The 23536-nt window shown below is 41.8% G+C and overlaps 1 protein-coding gene across 3 annotated transcripts in view; it reads left to right on the forward strand.

Annotated features, from left to right (window-relative positions):
* FSHR (follicle stimulating hormone receptor) overlaps positions 1-22569 on the forward strand; it is a 169325-nt gene extending 146756 nt beyond the window's left edge. For all 3 annotated transcript variants that reach the window (XM_039222496.1, XM_039222497.1, XM_039222499.1), the window contains 4 exons: positions 3915-3983; positions 4092-4166; positions 16781-16966; positions 21321-22569. In XM_039222496.1, the coding sequence (XP_039078427.1) occupies positions 3915-3983; positions 4092-4166; positions 16781-16966; positions 21321-22545 (1555 nt within the window). In that variant the 3' untranslated portion in view covers positions 22546-22569. The remainder of the gene's footprint in view (positions 1-3914; positions 3984-4091; positions 4167-16780; positions 16967-21320) is intronic.
* The last annotated feature ends 967 nt before the right edge of the window (positions 22570-23536 follow it).

Below are 23536 nucleotides of genomic sequence, written 5' to 3' on the forward strand. Positions count from 1 at the left end.
CATCAATTTATTCTGACTAGCCTGTGATGTGAGGGTTAAAAGAACAGTTTAATGAGGCAGTGGTGTTCTGTCTAAGATGGGCTTTAATGGTAAGTGGGATGTAACCAGGCAAAGGGCAAGCAGAGGAAACAAGCATCAAGGATATGAGGGTTAAAAAAGAAGAACTAAGGAAGATAGAAGGAGTCTGGGGGAAATACCAAGTACCTGAGTAACATCAGCCTGGCGGGTTAGAGCACAAACAGTGAATGGATTGCCAGGCTACCTTCTGGAACGAGACGAGTGATCAGTGTCACCAGTTGTGCCTAGATATCTGTGCTTCTTTAAATCTTGCTCAGAACACAGGTGTCATTTTTAAATCCAGTGATTCAAAGTCACATGATCTTATATCTATTAACAGAATATTTTATGAAAATATTTCATTAAGTAGGAGTGTGCTGATATCTGCACTGTTTTCTACTTTGACACATAATATTTTTCGCCAGAACATAAGACAGAAGAGAAGGCAAGAATCCTGACCTAAAAAAGGTCTTACCTCTCACCAAGTGTAGGCCAAAAACCTGAGGAAATAAGAACATAGGACAGAGCCTCACAAACCCAAACCTACAAAAAAAAAAAAAAAAAAAAAAGTGCAGATCATGGCTGCTCTCCTCTGACTTCTGTTCATGGACACTACGTAGTTCCCCAGAATTTAGAGCATACTTTCCCGAGAGGATAGCTTTCTTAGGAGTCAATACTTCTCAGACCTATCTCTAAAGGATAAATTCCTTTTTGTGAGAACAAAATCTTTTCTTAACCTCGGATGGTCCTTAATCCATAGATAATAGCTTTGGAAAATCCATACTCAACACAGCTTAACATGACAACTGTTCTTAGTTTGGGTGATACCTGTGGATGCACGGGCATTTTCTCCCACTAGAAATATCCGGAAAAGAAAACATGACACAAAATGGCCTAAGGACTGATAACACTTTCTATGCACTGGCATTTTTCAGAATCCTTAGGCCCTGTTCTAAAAATACATTTATCATACATATACAACACAAATATAATTATCACACACACTTTAAAAAACAACTCAATAATGAAGGCTTATCAGATACTCAGCTAGTGACTCAGAGGAAAACGAGCAATAAAGGTCTACCATGTTGAGGCCTCTGAGTCCTTTCCCACCCCCCCACCCCCCACCCTCCTGCAACCAGAGGGCCTGAATTCAAACACCGAGCAATGGCTAACTAGTAGAGTGGCTTTAAATTTGGGGAGAAGATAAAATGAGGTTACATGTCTATCAGCTCCCACACATCCCAGCCACAGGAGAGGCTCACTCCATGTGCATTTCCTCCCTTCCTCAACTGGCTTCCATCTCTTTTGTCTACCCCAGTGAGCTTTAATAGGCCAGGTCAACTCCAGTACCTTCACTCTTTAGGCTGAGGGCAGTTTCTGAGCCTCCTAAGCCTTTACTAAGGCCACCTCTATGTAAAATTTCAAGAAAACCATGATCCAGTTATTCTTTAGCTAATATGGTGCTCAGGTTGTTCTGGTCATTGTCGTCATCACCATCATCAGCATCATGTTTTAAAACCAGCACTGTATCTCTTAAGAGGCTAGTAGTTATACTTCATAAATGTCAGCTTCTCTTTGTGAGTATCTGAGTGCTACAGCCTAATGTAAACCCCAGGGCAGGGGTTGTGGATATCATTTAGTTTTTGTGTAAAGAAAAAATTCTATCCCCTTCCCCTATGATGGTATCTGTTGATTGAAAAAACTCCATAAAGACAAAGGGTTACTTTGAATACAATAATTCTTCTAAATTAGCCTCTATGATACATAATCATAATAACATCTATTTGCAGGAAAATCCTGCATCTATGTACAGAAAATCCTATCTAGTCTACAGAAACATAGGTGGAACCCATATGGATTTACATACCTCTCATGTTAGATGAAGGGTCAGCCAAACTTGGACCATTAATTAGTACAGGTTTTTACAAATGAACATTTTGATGGCAGGGAACGCTGCCATCGAACCTAAGTAAGCAAGATGGTATCCTGCTCATGAAAGGAAGGAAGGAAGGAAGGAAGGAAGGAAGGAAGGAAGGAAGGAAGGAAGGAAGGAAGGAAGGAAGGAAGGAAGGAAAAGAAAAGAAGAAAGACAAAATCCATTCTTTTCAATAGGCCTCTATTACAAAACATTTTCTACTCTATTAGATTTTAAATTTGTTCAAAACTTTTGTTGGGGCGCCTGGGTGGCTTAGTCGGTTAAGCGTCCGACTTTCGCTTAGGTCATGATCTCGCGGTGTGTGGGTTCGAGCCCCGCGTCGGGCTCTGTGCTGACTGCCAGCTCAGAGCCTGGAGCCTGTTTCAGTCTGTGACTCCCTCTCTCTCTGACCCTCCCCTGTTCACGCTGTCTCACTCTCTCTCTCTCCTAGAAATAAATAAAAAAACATTAAAAAAAAAAATTTGTTGACACTGTTTTAGGAGTACCTATATAAAGTACTTATGTAATATCCTCCATTTTGCCTCTTGGCCCACAAAACCTAAAATGTACTGCCTGGTGCTTTACAGATAAAGTTTGCTGATCTCCTGTGTTTGATCCAAAATCTAAGGGATCTACATCCCACAGGCTAGGGGCAGCTGCTCCAGCAATTCACTACCTGGGAATGGTCTGACAAAGCAGTCAGGAGGGTGGATAGCTGGGATGCACGCAGCTAAGTTGAGTGTAGGAGTGTATAGCCACTTTTATGGCCATTAGAACTCACCAACTGGTTGCTAATGTTTTAAAAAGATTTACCCAGTTCCTTTCTGGATTTTTTTTTTTTTTTTTTTGTAGGTAAACTGGTTTTCAGGAGAAAGGAAAAAAAAAAACATGCTTTTGCTGACCTGTGATTTTAAGTGTTTCTACTTACCCATTGCAAACCAGGAAATGGAGTCCTGAACATGCAGGAGCCTCGCTGGTTCGGTTTTTCAAACACTGTTATTTGTAAACCCACTGAGGCTGACAGGGGAAAGAACCTGACAGCAAATGAAGAGCAAGTGGTCAAACACTCCTCAGGCTAAGCTCTCCTGACCTTGATTTTGTTTTTGTTTTCAGATCCTTCTAGGAGCACAGCAGTGCAGCTCTGTCAGCCCAAGGTGTCCTTGGGTTCTCCTATCTAGGCAAACCTGCTCACTGTCCTTTGCACACTCAGGATGACTTCCACATCCAGCCCCCGTCAACTGCAAAACCCCCTCCTATTCCCACTCACAGTACTGCACGCTGCCACAGCCCACAGTCTCTGTAATTGATTTCTCTTCCTTTCTGGCTTAACCCAGAGCCACCTCCAGAAACCTCCAATAACCAGGTCCCTATGGGTCACAGGAGATGTTCAGGTTGTCTGACAGCTTAATTAGATCACTTTTTGATGGCAGCCAGGCTTGCTGCTATGGATGAGCATGGGTGAGAGGCATAAGGTCTTAGAGAAAGGGGATACAGAATGTTCTTTGTCTTATAAACACTTGTCCAATAATGGTATGATTTCAGTCCTGCAGGATGGCAAAGATCTTTGTCTTATCCCCCCATAGCACTGTCTCTGCCCACTAATGATGTGTGCAAAGACCTTACAGGATCCAGGTGTTAGGCCTACATGTCTTTTCAAAATTAATTTTTTCTCTGAGTAAGTAATACATGCACATTATACAAGCCTCAAACATCACAGGTTATACAGTGATACATGCACATTATACAAGCCTCAAACATCACAGGTTATACAGTGATACATCAGCCTCCCTCCCACTCCTGTCCCTGAGCTTTAAGGGTGGCATTTTATTTATGCCAATAACCTGCAATGTCTGACCTTGCCCCAGTGCTTCCAATTATGAAACCCCCTGTATTGTTTGCATCTAACATTATTGGTTTTTTAATGGGCCTTTTATTTCAGATGGCTGAGTAAGAATGGCATTCAAGAAATACACAACTGTGCATTCAATGGAACCCAACTAGATGAGCTGTAAGTAGCCCTGACTATTCTTCCAGGCCATTTAGAGGGAAATGGCTTTTACAACAGTGGTATTTATGTGGCGTCATGTTTCCCTTCTTTCCTCAACTCCATCCCCAGGAATCTAAGTGATAACAATAATTTGGAAGAATTACCTAATGATGTTTTCCAGGGAGCCTCTGGACCAGTCATTCTGTAAGTAGCCTCTCCTGTTTCCATGTGCTACAGATCACCATGGAGAAGTTAGAAGTTAACTTTCTCCAATTCAGAGAAGCTTCCCATATAGTGCTGGCATAGGGATATTTGTGTTATCTACAAAGACTTACAAGGACAATTTAGCTGATCCACATTCTGACTTTCAGCAATGTAACAGCAACAATAACAACAACTAATATTTAATGAACCCTTACCAAGCTCCAGACAGTGTTTTAAAAGCCTAAGATGCATTTTCAAATTTAATCCTTATAAAACCTCTACAGGAGGAGCTATTGTTCCCATTTTAGAGAAGGAAAAACTGGCTTCCCCAGAGAGGTTAAATAACTCATCCCAAGTCACTGAAACTTTGCATGCATTTATCATCAAACTGTTCTGACTCACAGCATGGACTCACAGCACCACTCTGCTATACATTTCTTCTATGGAAGGGAAAGCACAGCTCTCCTTCTCCACCTTCAATGTCTAAGAGTTTCTTTCCCTGAGAGATCCCCACACATTACTTATTTTTAGATCCTCTTTGCCTTAAATCTGATCTCTTGGGATTCGTCTAGTACCTTGTAGCCCGGCATGAGGACCCCGCCTCCAGGTGCTGCTCCTGATCTCAGTCCCTGCCTCCATGCTCACTGGCCCCTGCCCCTCTACAGAGGTCATGCTAACTGCCACCTCTTCCCTGACAATCTCAGTCAACAGTGAATTCTTCCTCCTGTGACTTCCACAGACTTTATGCTGGCAGGGACCCCAATCTCCAAGAGCTTTTTAAAAATGTGTGTTTTCCTGAGTTTTAAGCAAGGCCTGCTGCAAGAAGGAAGGAACCCAGAGGGAAGAAGTCAGATGCAAGGAGAAATAGTGAGCAAAGAAATAAGCAAACATATAAAAAAAACTAAAGTTTTAATAAATGATCCTTCTATGGCCTACGGTCAGTTTAGGCATTTGAGACCCACTAGCCTGCACCTCTTATTTGATAGTTTAAGCTCCCATAAGTGTGTTTATCTACCGCCCTTCCATCTATCAATATCACTTTTCATTTTCACCCAAAAGCTTATATTCTCCTTCAGGCTGAAACATAATGTCTCTCTAGAACTAGCCTGTATAGTAGAGCAGAAACTCCATAAAAGGTTATTATTGACAATAGAGCATGTGTTTGACCCATGTATAGGACTCTATTTTGAAAAAGTTCAATGATTATTCCAGTACAGCTGGCTTGAGATGGGCAGTATATGCAAAAGAAGAAAGTATCAGCAAAATGAAAGCAGAGAGATGACAGCAGACTACCGTGATTTAAAACTATTCCTTCATCTCTGTAAGCCTTGGTTTCCTCCCAGAAAGTTCTTCCTCACAGAAAGCTTATATTCTCCTAAGAGAATCAGACAATAATATACATCTTAACATGACAGGTCATGATGTGTGTTATGAAGTACCAAGTAGTTCACGGGCATAACAAATAGAGTGCACCAGGCATACCGTCCATGTGCTCTAATATACCAAGTATTCAGAACTTGTAATGCTTACGGTTTCCTCGTCTTCAAGTACTTGGGAGACCAACAGACTTAGAGAAAGTGCTGTTGAGGTCTTTGACCACAAGAGCAGTCTGTCAATTTCACTTACATAAAGTCCTAAGGGTTTTAAATGTTCCTAAACATGCACCTCTGTTTGTCATGGCAGAATGTGTCTGTGATGGATAGGTTTCCTTAAGTTGTTTGCACTGAGTATACTATTAAATCATAGCACCTTAACCACTCTGCTGACAACATTCAAGTTGGACTAGATCCTCAATGAGCTCATTATCCAGGAAGCCAGAACCAGAAACTGAAAGAGACCTACTAAACATCACACTGCTATTGTAATTGGCAGAGCTTAGACCAGAAACTAGGTCTTCTGCCTCACATTCCATGCAGTCCCACCATATCATGTTGTTTAAAGCACACAAATATGCCTAATCAAACATTTTAAGGTTATACAATAAGCTGTGAACTTAAATAGAGGAGGAATGATTGTAAGCACCAGACTCCAGACTCCCAGCCTAACAACATCAGTATTGCTAAATGCAAATACTACAGAAGAACATCTCCTACGGATGCATAAGCAAGTCTCAGGCTGAGGTGCTGTGTCATGTGTCTCATCCAAGTGTCCAATGGAGAACACAGACATGAATCCCCCAGCCAGCCCTCCCACAAATGGCAGCAGTAAGAGGGATGTCACCATCACAAGCAGCTCCACGGGGTCCTCAAGTTACAAGTGCATATTTCAAGGCTTTTACCTCAGGAATGTATCTGGCCAGAATAAAGTGAACAACATTTATAGAAAATCCAAAGGAATTACGAAGCACTTGCTATGACTTAAAAGTGTTGAGAGTGATAACACATTCCCACTTCTTTTCACCCCAGTGCATGAGGATATATATGCAAGATGCTGGCAGAAAGCCCAGCCTATAGTTGCTAATCTCCCTCTTCTCCCCTTAAGGCCAAGAGGATTGATCACCTAAACATCAAGTCTCCTTTCTAGGGCTTTCAGGTTAGTCTGCAGATGTCTTTCCAGCCTATGCTTGCTGAACTAGGATTCTTTTTTTTTTTTTTTTTAGTTCTAGGGGAGAGAGAGAGAGCGAGCGAGCGCGTGAGCAGGGGAGGGTCAGAGAGAGAGGGAGACACAGACTCTGAAATAGGCTCCAGGCTCTGAGCTGGCAGTCAGCACAGAGCCCGACGCGGGGCTCGAACCCACGAACTGCGAGATCATGACCTAAGCGAAAGTCGGGCGCTTAACCGACTAAGCCACCCAGGCGCCCCTGAACTAGGATTCTATGGCCTATTCCGTCTCTTATTCTACAGCTTGATATGCCAACCCCAGCCAAACTCTGGCCTGAGAGTTGCTTATTTAAGTGTGTGCAGCAAACTAGCCCACCTCAGGTGCTGTGAGTTAATGAGTAAGAGGCATACAGACTGTGTACATCACTCAGTGCTCAGTAGATGCTCAGGCTAAGGCTATGTCTAGGGTCCAATTCCTGCTCCCCCACATAAGACTGTGATATGGATGTTTGCATGCAGGAGGTTTACTGGGGAGTGCTATTAAAGTATGTGGGAAATACTTGCTGAGAACACAATCAGGCTAACAGGGAAGTCGAACTGCAATGCATTTGCAACAGAAGACTCAGCTAATCCCACAGGAACTGTAGAATTAAGATGGCCCTTCAAAGTTTGAATGAAGGCAAGGGGCCAGCCATCTTCATCAACAATCAGGCTGTCCCTGGGGAGGAACCAAATCTTGGCTAAGTGGAAAGAAGGCAGTTCCAGAGTAGAGCTCAGCTATGAGCACCTCAGGTGTGAGTGGTTCTAAGTTTGATCATGCATCACAATCACCAGGCATGGTTGTAAAATCTTAGATTGCTGATTCCCACCCCCCGAGTTTGATTCATCCGGTCCCGATGAATCAGCCGTGGGCCTGACAACCTACATCTCTAGTAACTCCCAGATGAAGCTGAAGCTGCTGGTTCAGAGAGCACACCAAGAATCACTGCACTGAAACCAAAGCTGGTAATTGGGAAGCTTCCTCCTGTTTCTGGGATATCTCCTCCATAAGAAAACCGTGGCTAATCTCCCCTCCCAACATACTCAGTCTTTTGTCCTCACAGTAGATACATGCAAAGGATTCCAAGAGAGCTAAGGGAGGGGCCCCCAAAACAATGATAACTCATTTACTGAAGGCAAAAAATTTTTAGTTGAGTGATAAACAGGGAACTCCTGAACACCTGAGGGTGCAAGGGTGATATGTTCCATCACAAAGAAATAGATGTGGAGAAAGCCAGGGACACACAGACAAGCTCCATTGAGTTTTAGAGGAGCAGCCTAGCATCTTAATTTCCCCCTCCAGTGTCTTGACTTTGAACATCAGTGGCCATCTGAGTTTTCACCTGATATTCTGAACTCAAGTTTTGTGGTGGGTGGGTGGGTGGGTGAGGGGTGTTTTAAGCATTCCAGCAATTGCTGTTTCCTCGGGAAACTGTTTCCTGTGGGGAAAATTTAATGCATTGCCTTTGTAGGCTGGAGCCAGTACAATCATATTCTGAAGGTTTATCAAATTGATTTGGCTATAGCTCAGATTCATTTGATAGTTCAGATTCAAACACTGAGTTATTTGTATAAGAATGATTCTCTTCCATTACCAGTGTACCCACAGTCCTATAGATAGTAAATTGCCTTTTTATTCCGCCTGGGATCATGACAGAGAGGTCTTCTAGCCATCTGTCAGTGTAGTATACACCAGAAATGTGCTCTCACTTATGGAAATGATTGACCTGTAATAACATCTTTGCTGGGAAAAATAGAAATTGTTCAAATCAAATTTGTGGCACTGGCTATAACACACTTTATTAAATGGGGCACAGAGTGCAATTTAACTCCTGCCTCTCCTGACTTCGCACCTTATTTCTGACAGCTGTCTCCTTTTTTGCTTTGTGTCTCAAAATCAGGGATCCTAACAATGTTCAAACAATTTAGGATTACTAAATCTCTTCAGTGCCAGCCATCATCCCATTATGTCTCCTGTTAGTACTTTTTAGGATTTAAATTCTCCAGAAGAGTCACTGCCAAATATAGCATGTGCTGAAGTGTTAACCAAAGTGGCATCTTAAAAAAAGAAAGACTGCAGTCATTAGACCAGCCTGAAAGACAAGGATTAAAAACACCAGCCCGTGACTAGTCATCTCTTCCTTGTCCAGCCCACCAGCCCCCGGAACAACGTCAGTAATAAACCTCAGCTGTTCAACTGAGCATATTGGGCCACACATGTCCTACATTTTGTAGAAGTTGATTGAGCACCTACTGTGTAAGGGATAGAGAGATTTAAAAATAAACAGTGCCTGCCCTTAAGTATCTCATTCTGATTAAGGGACAAATGTTACTACCCAGAACAATATGCTCTACAGAAGTTTTCCTCAAGAGGCTATACTAACAGAGCAGAATAAATCTTTGTCATGTGATATAGTGACTTTAACAGATGAAGTGACAGTGTGTGGCGAAGAGAGTGCTTATACCTGAATTTCTGCAATGGCCACTTAATTTCTACTTTCAGTCTTTTCTCCTTCCAGTTCACCTAACAAGTATTTATAAGCACCTGCTATGTGCCAGATTCAAGGTTCCCAAGACTAATCCTACAAAAATACAGCTTTCACTAAGCCATTATTCTCATTATAAATTCTGGACTCTTCTATCTGGCTTTCAGGGCTCAGAAATCTAATCCCATACCTTTACTCTTCACAATACGGTTACCCAGAAAAACCATTCTGAAAACTACTCACTTGCCATGCTTTGTGTTCTCTCTAAGCCCAACTTTGGCCAATAGTCATACTAATCCACTTCCATGAAGATGTGAGTAACTGATAACGTCTTATTTTCTTACCACACCCCTACACCTGGTATATTTGCATCCTAAGCATGGAAGATGCTTTTACAAAGAATTTGAGGTCCAACATTAGATTTCCAATCCAGGTAGAAAGATAGAGGAAAAGATAGAGTTTTAGGGGAACACAGCAAAAGTGGAAATATTCATAGTTAAGTCTCAAACCACACTTAACACTCTCCACTTATCTTTGTTCCTGCTGGTAGACATTACTATGGATTCTTCTTAATCCATGCAGATACCAGAGAAATATTTTTCTGTCAGTCCAAAATTTGGAAGTTGTGACAGGCCCCATGTTTAGTCACTGCAGCAAATACCCAGCGAGCTTTAAATAAACACTTCTATAAAGACTTTTATTTCCCTATCACCCAGAAACCACTTTGCTGAAGCCTAGCCTTACTGAACTGTAAGTGACTCTCCATCTATCTCTTATCACCACTCCCTCCTTTCAACATCCACCAGCATAAGATCTGGATCCCAGGTTTCTGACAAGATGTTTTAGCCTCATAGCAGCAAAGTCACCTAGTGCCAGTGACAACAGCTCACATATTTTGTAGCTGTGATAAGGAGGAAGCCATAATACAAGCTAGCTCCAAACACTGAGCAGGCAGAAAGGCACCAGAGCAGGCTTCCCAATCTAACATGTAGATATTGGACTGCATTCAAGTCAATCCACCCAACACATTTTTCTGATGCTTCTCTCATACATGCCTATCTCCTTGTAATCTTTGCACAAGGTTGCTCCCTTCCTTGGTGCCTTTGATACTTTCAGTCACATAAAACTGCCTGCTGCAGAAGCAACATTTTGCTGAGCAACCTTGAAATCCAGATTGCTTCTTCCAGTCTACCTTGCAGCCTTCTCCCTATATTATTTTTAGTATTTATTTTGGGAAGAGCACAAGCAGTGGAGGGGCAGAGAGACGGGGACAGAGGATCTGAAGCAGGATCTGCACTGACAAGCTGACATCAACTAGCCCAATGTGGGGCACCAAGTCAGGAGCCACAAGATCATGACCTGAGCCAAAGTCAGATACTTAACCGACTGAGCCATCCAGGTGTTCAGTAGACAACTATCTACTGAATAGATTTTGAGAGCCCACCACTGTGTTAGATACAGTACATAACACAAAAGTAGCTTAATAATCTTGGCTCTCAGAGCATCTGAAATCTGAGCAGACAAAACAAACATGAATGAAAAGTCAAGCAATATGAAATGATAGAAGGGGTAACACAAGGTGGGAGATTCTTTGAAATTGCCAGAGGTCATGGGACATTTCAGTTGGCTGAGGTGACCTAGCTCTTCCTTTTCCATATTCTTATTCAGCATCACTCCCCAGCAGATCTTCAAACAAAGCAATAATTTTCTGGGTGCTTACTACATGAAAGTCACTGGTCAGAATGCAAAGATCCCTCTGCCACTGAGGAGAGAGAAAATGCAAATACAAAGTGCTAGTATATAGGGGTGCCTGAATGGCTCAGTTGGTTAAGCTTCTGACTTCAGCTCAGGTCATGATCTATGGTATGTGGTTCGAGCCCTGCATGGGGCTCTGTGCTGATGGCTCAGAGCCTGGAGCTTGTTCATATTCTGGTCTCCCTCTCTCTGCGCCTCCCCCACTTGCACTCTTTTTCTCTCAAAAACAAACAAACATTTTAAAAGTTTTAAAAAAGAGCTAGTAGGAGCACCTGGGTGTCTCAGTCAGTTAAGCATCTGACTTCAGCTCAAGTCACGATCTCATGGTTCTTGAGTTTGATCCCTGTGTCGGGCTGTATGCTGACAGCTTGGAGCCTGGAGCCTGCATCAGATTCTCTCTCTCTCTCTCTCTCTCTCTCTGACTCTCCCCTGCTCACACTCTGTCTCTCTCAAAAATAAACAAACAATAAAAAGAAAATTAAAAAATAAATCAATAAAGAGCTAGTATATAAAATAAAGCTAGTAAGTGGTGAGAAAGGCATTAGATCTACAGGATTTAATGCTTTTGCACTCTTAAGGGCCTTCAAGGAAAAATATCTCTGCAACTGTTAAAAATGATGGAGATGGCAGAATCACAGGGACTTCCATGGGTGTCTATTTGGGATCTCTATTATGACGTAACTATTCTAAAACCCACTGGCTCAAAACAACCATCCCATCTTACTCATAATCTAGTGTTTTGGAAATGTGGGCAGCTTATCTCTGATCCATGTGATGTCAGCTCAGGTAAGGCTGGGGGATCTATTTCCAAGTGGTCCCCTTCACTCACATGCCTTGTGCACCTGTCTTTCTTCCTATTGTGCGCACTCTCTCTCTCTCCACACACACACACACACACACACACACACACACACACACACACACACACACAGTGTGCATGCATGCATACACATGCACCGATAGCATTTCATCTCATCCTCTGGGTCCTCTACACATAGCTTAGAGTTTTCCCAGCATGGCAGTCTCAGGGTATTCAGAGTTCTTTCATGGCAGTTTAGGGCTCTGTAAGAGCAATATAAAAGCTGTCAGCACTCTTAAAGAAAAGGTCCAGAATTAGTAAAGCAATACTTTCATCATACACTATTACAATCCAAAGACATCACAGTTCAGCCTGAATTCAAGGGAAGAGCAAGTAGACTCTGTATGGAAAGAATATAAAGGGTTTGTAGCCATCATTAATCTATCCTAATGTGTAATGTAAGAGGATAGCATTGCATGGAATATAATTTGGGTTTTTTCTTTTCAGAAATGTGATTTTTAAAAATATTCTGAACTCGAGGGAGGAGCCTAAGAAAAAAGAGACTTCAGTTTTATATTGCTTGCTTTTCAAATTATGAAAAATATTCATGGCAGGTAATAATTGCCCTGGTTTAAATTGTTCCTGAAGTACTTTTTTTTATGTTTTCAACTCATTCCTTAGATGGAGCCTTGAATTGTTTTAGACAAAACGAACAGCTTTTGCTCTCTTCCACATTTGAGGGGGGAGAAAAAGCCAGATGAAACAAGAACATGTTCTCACTCACCAGAGTGAGTGTCAAATGCAGAAATGGTCAGTGGAGTAACTGTGTGAAAATGGCAACTAGAGAGATTTTTTTTTTAGGGCAGAGAAGAATATTGAGAATCTCTGGAACAATAGGAAGTGTTCATGTCCAGGACAGCTGGATCATTGAACAGTGGAGTGTGAAGAGTTAGCACAGGGATGAAGATTTATGGGTCAGACTTTTATCTCCAAGGAGTGCAATTCTGAAGAATCATAATACTTAGGAGATCATTTAGAGAAGACTACTTGGAATACCAGAACTTTTACCCTATGGTAATAGCCTTGAATGTTGTGATCAATAGTTAAATCCCAGACATATGTATAAAGTACAACCAAGATATTCTGCTGAGGGTTTGCATATGGGATGTAAGAAACAGAGGTATAAAGCATGACTTACAAGTTTTTACACTAATGACTGTAAAGGCCGTAAGTGCAACAGGTTTGGGCGGACAATCAGCAGCTCAGTTTTAATATCCAAAGTTTGGCCTTCCCATCAGACATCCAAGGAGAGATTTTAAGGAGGCAACTGAATATAAGACTCTGCAGTTCAAGAGAGAAGAGTAATCTAGAGATAAGTATAGGGGAGACATCAACATATAAATGGTGTTTAAGCTGTAAGACTAAACGAATAGACCTATATATTAAGTGAAAATAGAGAAAAGAAATCTAGGCTCTGAGCCCATGGGTACTCCCACAGTTGGAGGTCAGGGAACAATTAGTAAAAAAAGAAACATCCAAAACTTTAGGAGACAAGTATTACTAGATATAAAGCAAGTCACCAGAAAGATCTAAAAAGCCTCAATTTCCATGTACCTAAAATATTTTCATAAATATATAAACTAAAAGCTGACAAAACTCAAAGCAGTAGTATAAAATCCAAAATCATAGTTGGAGGTTTTAGTGTATTTCTCTTAGTAATGCTAAAACAACTAAGCAAGAAATTAGGAGGCATACAGAAGTATTTGAATAACAGATACCAAGTTTATCCATTTTGTCAATACTAACAAGGAGAGGATTAAGTGAAATACATAGGTATTACATATCTGTAACCATTAGCTCTTAATTTGCCTAAATATCAAGCAAAGGATAAACAGTCCGAAGATTAGCATTGTTAGGGAACCACTACTAAAGCTAGGACTTGAGGAGAGAGTAGAAGCTGGATTCTCAGATCTAATGACAGATGGAATCATACATGAACCATAAATCATACATGAACATAAACCTGAGGTAGAGTATAAATGAGAAATGCTTTAACTTTTACCCTTCCTCTTACCGTCCAATTTCTCCACTAGTTTGATTTGCTAAACCCAACTGCAAGCTGATTGACAACATCTTATCTGTGAAATGGAATCTGTAGAGTAGAGCATCAACAAGGGCACAGAACAGATGGGAGAGAAACCAGACAAATGACCCATACATCACACCCAGTGCTTTGTACTTCAAAGTACAATGGGCAATTACTGAAGAGTTTTAAGCAGGAAGGCATAGTCTGGGTGTTTTTTTTTTTTTTCTTTTTACACCAATCTGCAGAGTAAGAATTGCATTGGAGAGAGAGAAATGGTTGTGATGGTTAATTTTATTTGTCAACTTGACTGGGATGTGGGATGCCCAGATAGGTGGTAAAACATTTCTGGGTCTACCTATGAGACTATTTCCATAAGAGACAGCATTTGAATCAGACTAAGATCATCCTCATTAATGTAGCTGGGCATCATTCTATTAGTTAAGTGCCCAAAAAGAACAAAAAGCAATAGAAAAAGCAAATTTGCTTGCTTGCTTCTTGAGCTCAAACATCCACCTTCTCCTAGCCTCAGCCTCAGACATTGGAGCTTCTGGTTCTTGGGCCTTCAGACTCTGGGACTTAGACCAGTGGGCTCCCTGGTTTCCAGGCCTTTGGACTTGGACTCAATTATACTTCCATTTTTCCTAATTCTCCAGCTTACAGATGGCACAGCACAGGATTTCCCAGCCTCCATAATCTCATGAGGCAATTCCCATAATAAACCTCTTTGTATTTATCTCTTTATATCCTATATCAGTTCTATTACTCTGTAGAACCCTGATGAATGCCATGGTCACAAGCACAACAGTTATGAGACTATTATCTTTGTCTAGGCAGAGACTATTGTAACCTAGACTCAAGTGGTACCAGAGGAATAGATGGATTTCACACAGATATAAAAGTCAGGCCTAAGATGACAAAACCTAATGCCCAAGTGAGACAGAGGTGGGAGTAAAGGACAACTTCCAATTTCCATCTTGAGGAAGGAAAATGGGGGAGTCATTTGCTGAGAAGAGAAAAACAAAAGGAGGAATATATTTAAATGCAAAGTGATAAGTTCAGTTTTAATACTCGAAAGACATCAACACTGTGGGGTCTGATGGACAACTGACTATCTGGGCCTGGGTTCAGAAGTAGGATCTGAGCTGGAATATACATTCAGAACCCATCAGCATATCCCAAGTATCTGAAACCAAGGAAGGAGGTAGTATCTGAAAAGATTATATACAGTCAGAAAGGTGCCTAAGTTTAGAGAAACTCCAATAGTTGAAGATAGAAGAGAAAGAATAACAAAATCCAAAGTCAAAGATGTTCAGAAAAAAATTAAAGAGAATGTGATGCCAAGAAAAAGTCTCAGATAGGAGGAATGTTTTACACGTGAAATGTAAGTGAGAAATCAAGAAGCTTAGAATGAAACTGTGACCTTGGTAAGTATTATTTCTCTAGGGTTTGGGTAGAAATCATGTTGCATTATAAGGAAAATGTGACATCAGTTACTGACAACTATTTCAAGTTTGATTCGAAAAGGGAGAGGACAAATATGGCAGAAATTAGGAGTGGGTTTCATTGGATAACCGGGAGCATAAAGAATTTTTTAGAAAGGAAATGAAGGACATAATGAAAACAAGGTTTTGTGGATATCATTTTCACTAGACTTTGAGAACCTATGGGTAGCAAATATGTTTTCAAACTCCCAAGTTTCATTGTTCTGAGTGTCCACTGCTTTGACTTACAGGAAATGCAAACATTAGAAGTTTCTCCTTCCCCACATATATCCAAGGCCCTGAGGGTGCTGAGATGAATCCATCCTGGTCATCACTTGCTACCACCCCCATCAGAATCACTCCTTCATGGCCAACCTACTGGCCCCAACATGTCTAATCTAGTACCATTTAGAGCCCAGTGCTCCCACCAGCTGGTCTGGGTGGTTCTGTGAGTTGCAGCTGCCAACCATGCTGCCAGAAAGGCACCCCATGTCACTGGTATGGCTGCCAGAAGCCCTTCAGGGACACAGACCTGATTAAAATGTTCATTTCTGGGGGCTTCCACGTAGGCACCTGCTAATTTACCCAGGCAGAGACTCCTACAAGACAAAAACAGCTGTATGAGACCAAGAATGAGACTGAGACCTAGACACAGAGAGAGATGGAGACAGACAGACATAGAGAGGTGTTTGCTAAAAATATCTGCCATTTATTAAGTGCTGTTTATTGGCCTGAAAGTTTCCTGTGTACTTTAACTCATTTAATTGACCCAACAACCCTTTGAGGTAGCTGTAATTATTACCATTCCTATTTTATGGCTGACGAAACAGACATGGAAAAGTGACATTACTTGATTAAGGTCACAAATCTAATAGGTAGAAGGGCAGGGTACATACACAGGCTAGTCTGGCTGTACTCCTAACCACCACTCTCTATTGCCATTTCAACTTTGTGCTGAGAGTGCTTCTACTGCCCCACCAGACTTCTCTTACCCTTACAGTGTTTCTTCCCATCATTTTCTGAAACTTGGCCACAGATTCCATCCTCACTCATCACAAATATTTTTTATAGCTAGCTTTATGGTGGGGAGGAAATGACTTCCATCTCTTTGACCGATGTAGATTAGTGGAAATCTATTCCAGACAGACTATAGAAGAGGACATGGCTATAGGAGCACGATGTGCATATATATCCAGGAATCAGAGAAGCTGGTTATATAAGTCTTCCTACTGCAACCTCAAAGGCCAGGGCTCTAGGAGACCAAATGACCTAGGAGGTGTATATTGATATGACTGAGATGTGTTGGATCAACTGGCATCACCCTCCACCCCCATGTAATAACACTACTATGTCTACAATTTTGTGCTAACTAAGCAGAAAATTTTAGGTCCATAATAATCAGGTTATATTTACATTTTCTTCTTATAGAGACATTTCAAGAACCAGGATCCATTCCTTGCCTAGCTATGGCTTAAAAAATCTTAAGAAGCTTCGGGCCAGGTCAACATACAACTTGAAGAAGCTTCCCAGTCTGGATAAGTTTGCCGCACTCATGGAGGCCAGCCTCACCTACCCTAGCCACTGCTGCGCCTTTGCAAACTGGAGACGGCAAATGTGAGTCTTCCCATGTCCATCCCTTGAGCCCCTCTTGGGCATTTCTTCAATGCAGAGCTTGGTCCAACTTTCACCTATCTGCAGCATGAAGCGAATCCATTTGCAGAGAGACCTCCCTGAGGAAAGCCCTTAGATCAAAGCTTCAGTATTGTGAAGGGTTTCTAATTTTCTTGGAAATGAGCTCACAAAAGAGGGCTATCCACATGGTAGATCATCTTCCCAGTATTAAATGAAGTAACATGAAAAACACCAAGCATAGTGCCTGACTCATAGCTGATGTTTAATGAATATTTGTCCCCTTTTTCCTTGGTACCAATATCGATTTATCCTTCAAGTCTCCGACTCTGGCCCCTATAAATGTCCCAGGGACCAGCAAAGTCAACTCTGGATGAGAGAAGCATAAATGCCATTCCAGAGACTGATGCACCCATCTACAACATATCCCAACCACTCAAAGCTCTGTAATCCATCTTTGGATCTTAGCACATTACAGGGAGGACAAAGTTTGGGACATCTGTTCACTTTGGCTTTCAAGGCTGGTCAGATTTCAGCAAGCCCAGAAAAGTGGGTGATCCAAACAGAGACAAAAACCAGCAGATAACTGGTTAAAAAGACAAAGTAATCATAGGAAGGATCCGGAAAGAATAGAGAGGAAATATTTCAGAGATTGTACATAAATGTTCCAGGCATTTCAAATATCCATTGCAGATAGAATGTACAGGGTATCAGGAGTTCTCAAAGTCCTCATTTTCCCCTGATCTCACTGACACAATCCACATAATACACATGTGGATGTCACACTCAAGGCATCAGATGATGCCTCGCCACACTCCTGTATAGTACCCCAACACTAATACAGCTTCCTTGTGTTGTCATTTCACTATACAGGATAGTCTCCTCTATTGTTCAACCTTTAACATATACTCACCTGCCCATGTAGACATAGCCCCTGCTCAAAAAGCAAGATAAAACAAAAACAAAAACAGTACATATCCTAAAATGTTTTCAAAGTAACTAGGAGTCCACACCCACCCATTTGAAGGATTTGCAAAAAAAAAAAAAAAGGGGGGGAGCTACTTTCAGAAATAGCATGCATCACTGAAAAACTATCCAGAATTGGACACTCCTCACACATTAGCTCCAGGGCCAGGGAATTTCTTCCTAAGGACTAGAATCAAGAGGTGTAAGGGCTTGGGCTGAAGTACACAAGGTTTGAGCTTTTATATTCTACTAAGAGTTATTTCCAGCTGGGACAAGAAAGATACCAATTTACTAGCAAAACCCTAGAACTGAATACCTTTCAGCAGAAATGTCCAAAGATGTTAAGATTACTGTAAGAGCTTCATGTGATATGCTGCCTGGCCCAGTGCTCACATGTCACAGGAGTATGTTACTTAAGTGTGTTGCTCATACTCCTTTGGTCTTGCCACCCTCTGGTAGCATAGATGCAGCCTCAGGGTTCTTCCCAAACAGAAATCTTTAGGTCTGTCTTACGTTGTCCCATGACCTTCCCTGGTTGCCCCCAGATCACCTGGCTCTCACCCTTTCTAGGACCCTATTGTAATTGACCATCAGTGCCTATCTGGTACAGCAAAAGAGAGGCTCTCCCCTCTTCTAAGAAGAGATGCCAAAACAGTAACAAATATTGCTGTGGGCTTTTACTCCTTATATTTAACAAACTCACACCCACAAACACAAAATAAACTGGTTATCTATTCATGAGATAATTGCAGGATTTTTTTTAATGGGGTCATTTCATCCTATACCATAGTAGGTGCAGTTTAGTAATGAGATTCTAACTTAAAGTTGTACAGTGCAATTGTTCTTACAATCTGCATTTGGAAACAACGCTCAAGATGTAAGATTAGGCCCTTGTGAGTGTGAGGTTTTGGCCCAGGGCCATCCTGGACTCTCAAAGACCTGGTTAACCACACCCCTCATCTATCCTTGAACCATTTATCTCTGTCTTAGTTTGACACTCAGCTTGTGAAGATATTTTGCTCATTATGTGATTTCAGTTTTATTTAGGCCTTCTCTTCACAACTGGATTTTAAATTGATACACTGTGGCATATACATCTACGTACCCACACAGGGCCTATGCCCCAGCGTGAACTAAATAACCACCATCATCTCTCTTGGTATTGCTCGTATTTGCTAAGTTCTCACTGCCAGGCCCGGTTATACTTTGCACCTTTAGGTCAAAATTCTTACAAAGGCAACAGTATGTTTATTCCCTTCTCACAGAGGCACAAACTGAGGCTCAGAGACAGTAAATAATTTGACCAATACCACCCAACTCAGATCCAAACCTTCTGTTTTGTTTCCAAACTCAGGCTCTAGGCCTCTCCACTACACACTTCCCAACCACCTGTGCATTGATTTATCAAGAACACCATTTTTTTAAATGACCCTAAACTGAACTCCCAACTCTTTGGGATGTTTGTTATTTGCTAAGGTACTGCAGAGGCAACACTATATTCCCTCATTTCTAGTTTTGTTTCTATTCTTTTCTAAGAGACATATATTGTTTACATTTTCCACATTCATGTGGCTGGATCATTTCTGTTTCAGAAAAGGGAACCATCAATATTTAAAATATGTTAGTAACATTATCAACAGTAAGAATCTTCACAGAAGCCAACCCAAGCTCCAGAAAGTAAAGGCTGACTCTAGATGGTTAAGTCAGATCTGTTTCTAAGAACAGAACTGCCATCTGTAAGCACAGGTTACTTGCTTTTCTGTTCTTAAAATCGGGCTGCTGCTAATCTAATGACAGGGTTTAGGAGTTACAAGTTAGATGAAGGACTAAGTGATTCTCTTATCTCCCCTAGGCCCATCTCTGAGCTTGCCTCACCTTTCTTGTAAGATCTCTAACTGAACCAAAAGATTTTCTAGAATTTTCAATTACATGTTAAGTTCATTGTTTCTCTCCTTTCATGCAACCTGTGAGTGATGGGAGAAGCCCAACTGGTCTCTAAAAATCAAAGAGGACACATTCTCTTGGGGGGAGGGAGTCCCTTGAGCCAAGGGACAAAGACTTCCTGGCAATTCAATTCACTTCCCAGAGGGGAGAAAAAAAAGGAAAGGGTTCTTCCTAACAGCTCCTTCTGATAGAGTTTGATAGAGGAAAGTTCAGTCCGTGTATGTCGGAACACTTAGCCAGGACCCCTCTAGTATCAAATGCAAACTTTACTTCCTCCACTCCCCCAGATACTCTCTCCTTATAGGAAATTCTTTCAAGAGTTTAACACCACTTCCCTACTCATGTGAGATTATGTTAGGGTTCCAGAGAAATCAAGTCCCTTAACATTGCTGTAAGTTTACTTTTCAGGGATGGAGAGTAGGAGTAAGTGATATGTGTTTATATGAAATTTTTTCCATCCAAAAAGAGACCCAGTGTCAAGTTGCTTTCAAACACAATTGTTACCCCATCTCTACACCCACTGTCCACCCACATGGGTAGAATAGTTATCATCTGCTTTTCATTTAAAATCCCTTCTATATGCACCTCTATCCTGTTGACTAGGCCTCTTGCTCATTTGGGTCTAACAGAAAAACCAAGACAGAAAGGTGAGCCCAAGAAAGGACAGCTCCCCAGGGACTGAGTTATAATCTTGGAATAAATTAGACCCCGCCTTGCAACCTATGTTTGCTCTCCCAGCACTTACTAGTAAGCTATTTACTATGACAGAGCCAGGTTTACCTTGCAGACCAATATATACCCAAGGCCTATTGTGGCTCCTGGGAAGTGAGCTAATAGAGATTAGGACCTTCAGTAACATCTCGGCCAAATCAGCAGACCTCCCACTAGCCTCAGTACCAGAGAGCCGGGGAGAGGCACTAGCTGGGAACGGACTACAGACTCTACTCCTCTACTTTATGTAGATTTAAAAAAGCAAGTAAGTTCTCCTTTCAGTTCATAAACAGTACAAATCTTCCAGCAACATGAGTAGAGAGTGGAGGAATAGGGTTATATCCTATTCAGGCATATTAGCAGATAGCTGAATAGAAACGGGGAAAGCAAAGGGTGGAGTAGATATTAGGTCTGTAAATTATTTGCACTTAACAGCAAAGCTTAGCTAGTCCCAGGCGCCTTCCTCCCACATTCAGGTTGTGGCCAGATGGTTTCCCCAGTGGGCCATCCAACTCTAGGAATATATACATGAGTTCTTCTGTTCATTTACAGTAAGCACCATTAACCCTTGAGCTTAGCCTCAAGGGCAGACAGACTGAGAAAAGAAAAAAAAAATCTCAGGAAGAAACCCAATCATTTCTACCCTGTGCAAAAACAGTGATGTATTTGCCTTTCTGGATTCAGGTTGTTGATTCTGTTCCTCTTTGTATTTTTCTAGCACTGAGCTTCATCCAATTTGCAACAAATCTACTTTAAGGCATGAAGTTGATGATATGACTCAGGCTAGGGGTCAGAGAATCTCTTTGGCAGAAGACGAGGAATCCAGTTACACCCAAGGATTTGACATGATGTACAGTGAACTGGACTATGACTTATGCAATGAAGTGGTTGATGTGACTTGCTCCCCTAAGCCAGATGCATTCAACCCATGTGAAGATATCATGGGGGATGATATTCTCAGAGTCTTGATATGGTTTATTAGCATCCTGGCCATCACAGGGAACATCATAGTACTGATGATCCTGATTACCAGCCAATACAAACTCACAGTTCCCCGGTTCCTTATGTGCAACCTGGCCTTTGCTGATCTCTGCATTGGAGTCTACCTGCTGCTCATAGCATCAGTTGATATTTACACCAAAAGTCAATACCACAATTATGCCATCGACTGGCAAACTGGAGCAGGCTGTGATGCTGCTGGCTTCTTCACAGTCTTTGCCAGTGAGCTCTCTGTCTATACTCTGACAGCCATAACACTGGAAAGATGGCATACCATCACCCACGCCATGCGGCTAGAATGCAAAGTGCAGCTCCGCCATGCTGCCAGTGTCATGCTGCTAGGCTGGATCTTTGCTTTCACCGTTGCCCTCTTTCCCATCTTTGGCATCAGCAGCTACATGAAGGTGAGCATCTGCCTGCCCATGGATATTGATAGCCCCTTGTCACAGCTATACGTTATGTCCCTCCTCGTGCTCAATGTCCTGGCCTTTGTGGTTATCTGTGGCTGCTATGCTCATATCTACCTCACAGTGAGAAACCCCAATATTGTGTCCTCCTCTAGTGACACCAAGATTGCCAAGCGCATGGCTATGCTCATCTTCACAGACTTCCTCTGCATGGCACCCATCTCCTTCTTTGCCATCTCTGCCTCCCTCAAGGTGCCCCTCATCACTGTGTCCAAGTCCAAGATCCTATTGGTCTTGTTCTACCCTATCAACTCCTGTGCCAACCCCTTCCTCTATGCCATCTTCACTAAGAACTTCCGCAGGGATTTCTTCATTTTGATGAGCAAGTTTGGCTGTTACGAAATTCAGGCCCAGACTTATAGAACAGAAACTTTATCCACTGCCCACAACTCCCATCCAAGAAATGGCCACTGCTCTCCACCTCCCAGAGTTACCAGTTACACACTTATCCCTCTAAGTCATTTAGCCCAGAAATAAAACATAATGTGAAAATGTATCTCAGCAATGAAGGACACCTCAAGTTTCACTTTTGAAGTACATGCCATGGCATAGCTGTCAGAGTACTTCTACATACTTCATCCCATTTAATCTTCCTAGCACACCTGTAAGGTAAATTGCTCAGGAACTATTACTCCATACAATAGATTAGGAAACTCCCTTAGATGGATTAGGAAGCTGAAGTAGTAACAACATTCATAATTAATACAATGCTATACTACATTTGTGTTATGCTTTATGATGTTCACAGTGCTTTTGTTCAGATCATCCCAATTGATCTCTATCAAACCAGGATTATTCTTGCACTTTTATAGACAAGTAAATCAAGACTCAAAAAATTAAGTCACTTCTTCCAAATGGCTTGGCTTACAAGAAGCAGAGCCACAATTAGGTGTTCCAGTTCCAAGGGAAGCAGCGCAATGTTCATTCATTCATTCAACAAATATTTAGAGTACCTATGCAATGGCTTTGTTATGTGTCAGCTTCAATAAGCTAAACTACATTTCCCAGAATTCCCTATGTGCTTCTCATGATGGGCCACGGGGAAGATTCTTGGGAAAAGGGATTAATGGAAACTCTAGCCATTTTGTCACCCCTACACTTTGTTGCTGATCTGCTGATTCAGCTCACTGCTATCGAGCAGCCACTAGGCCTGCAAATGATCTATCTTCTCCTGGACCCTCCAGGCTCTCTGACTCCTGGGCCAGGTACATGTGCTTCATTCCATGATGAAGAACCTTGGCTGCTGCAGAATTCTTTTATGACCAAGACAAGAAGCAACAAGATGGAAATGTGGATCAGTTTGATCTTATGCGGTTCCATCTCATGCTGTGGCTTCTAGCATGCTGGTGATCTTCCCTTTATCACTGCCTTCCTTGTGGACATAAGCTCCAACATCAGATGCATGCCTGGTTCTACTTCTTTAGTTAAACCCTAGTTTGTAAAAGCTAGAACCTATGATATGGCATGT

This window comes from Hyaena hyaena, unplaced genomic scaffold (assembly GCF_003009895.1).
Source record: "Hyaena hyaena isolate Hyena2069 unplaced genomic scaffold, ASM300989v1 scaffold_1145, whole genome shotgun sequence".
Taxonomy (NCBI): domain Eukaryota; kingdom Metazoa; phylum Chordata; class Mammalia; order Carnivora; family Hyaenidae; genus Hyaena; species Hyaena hyaena.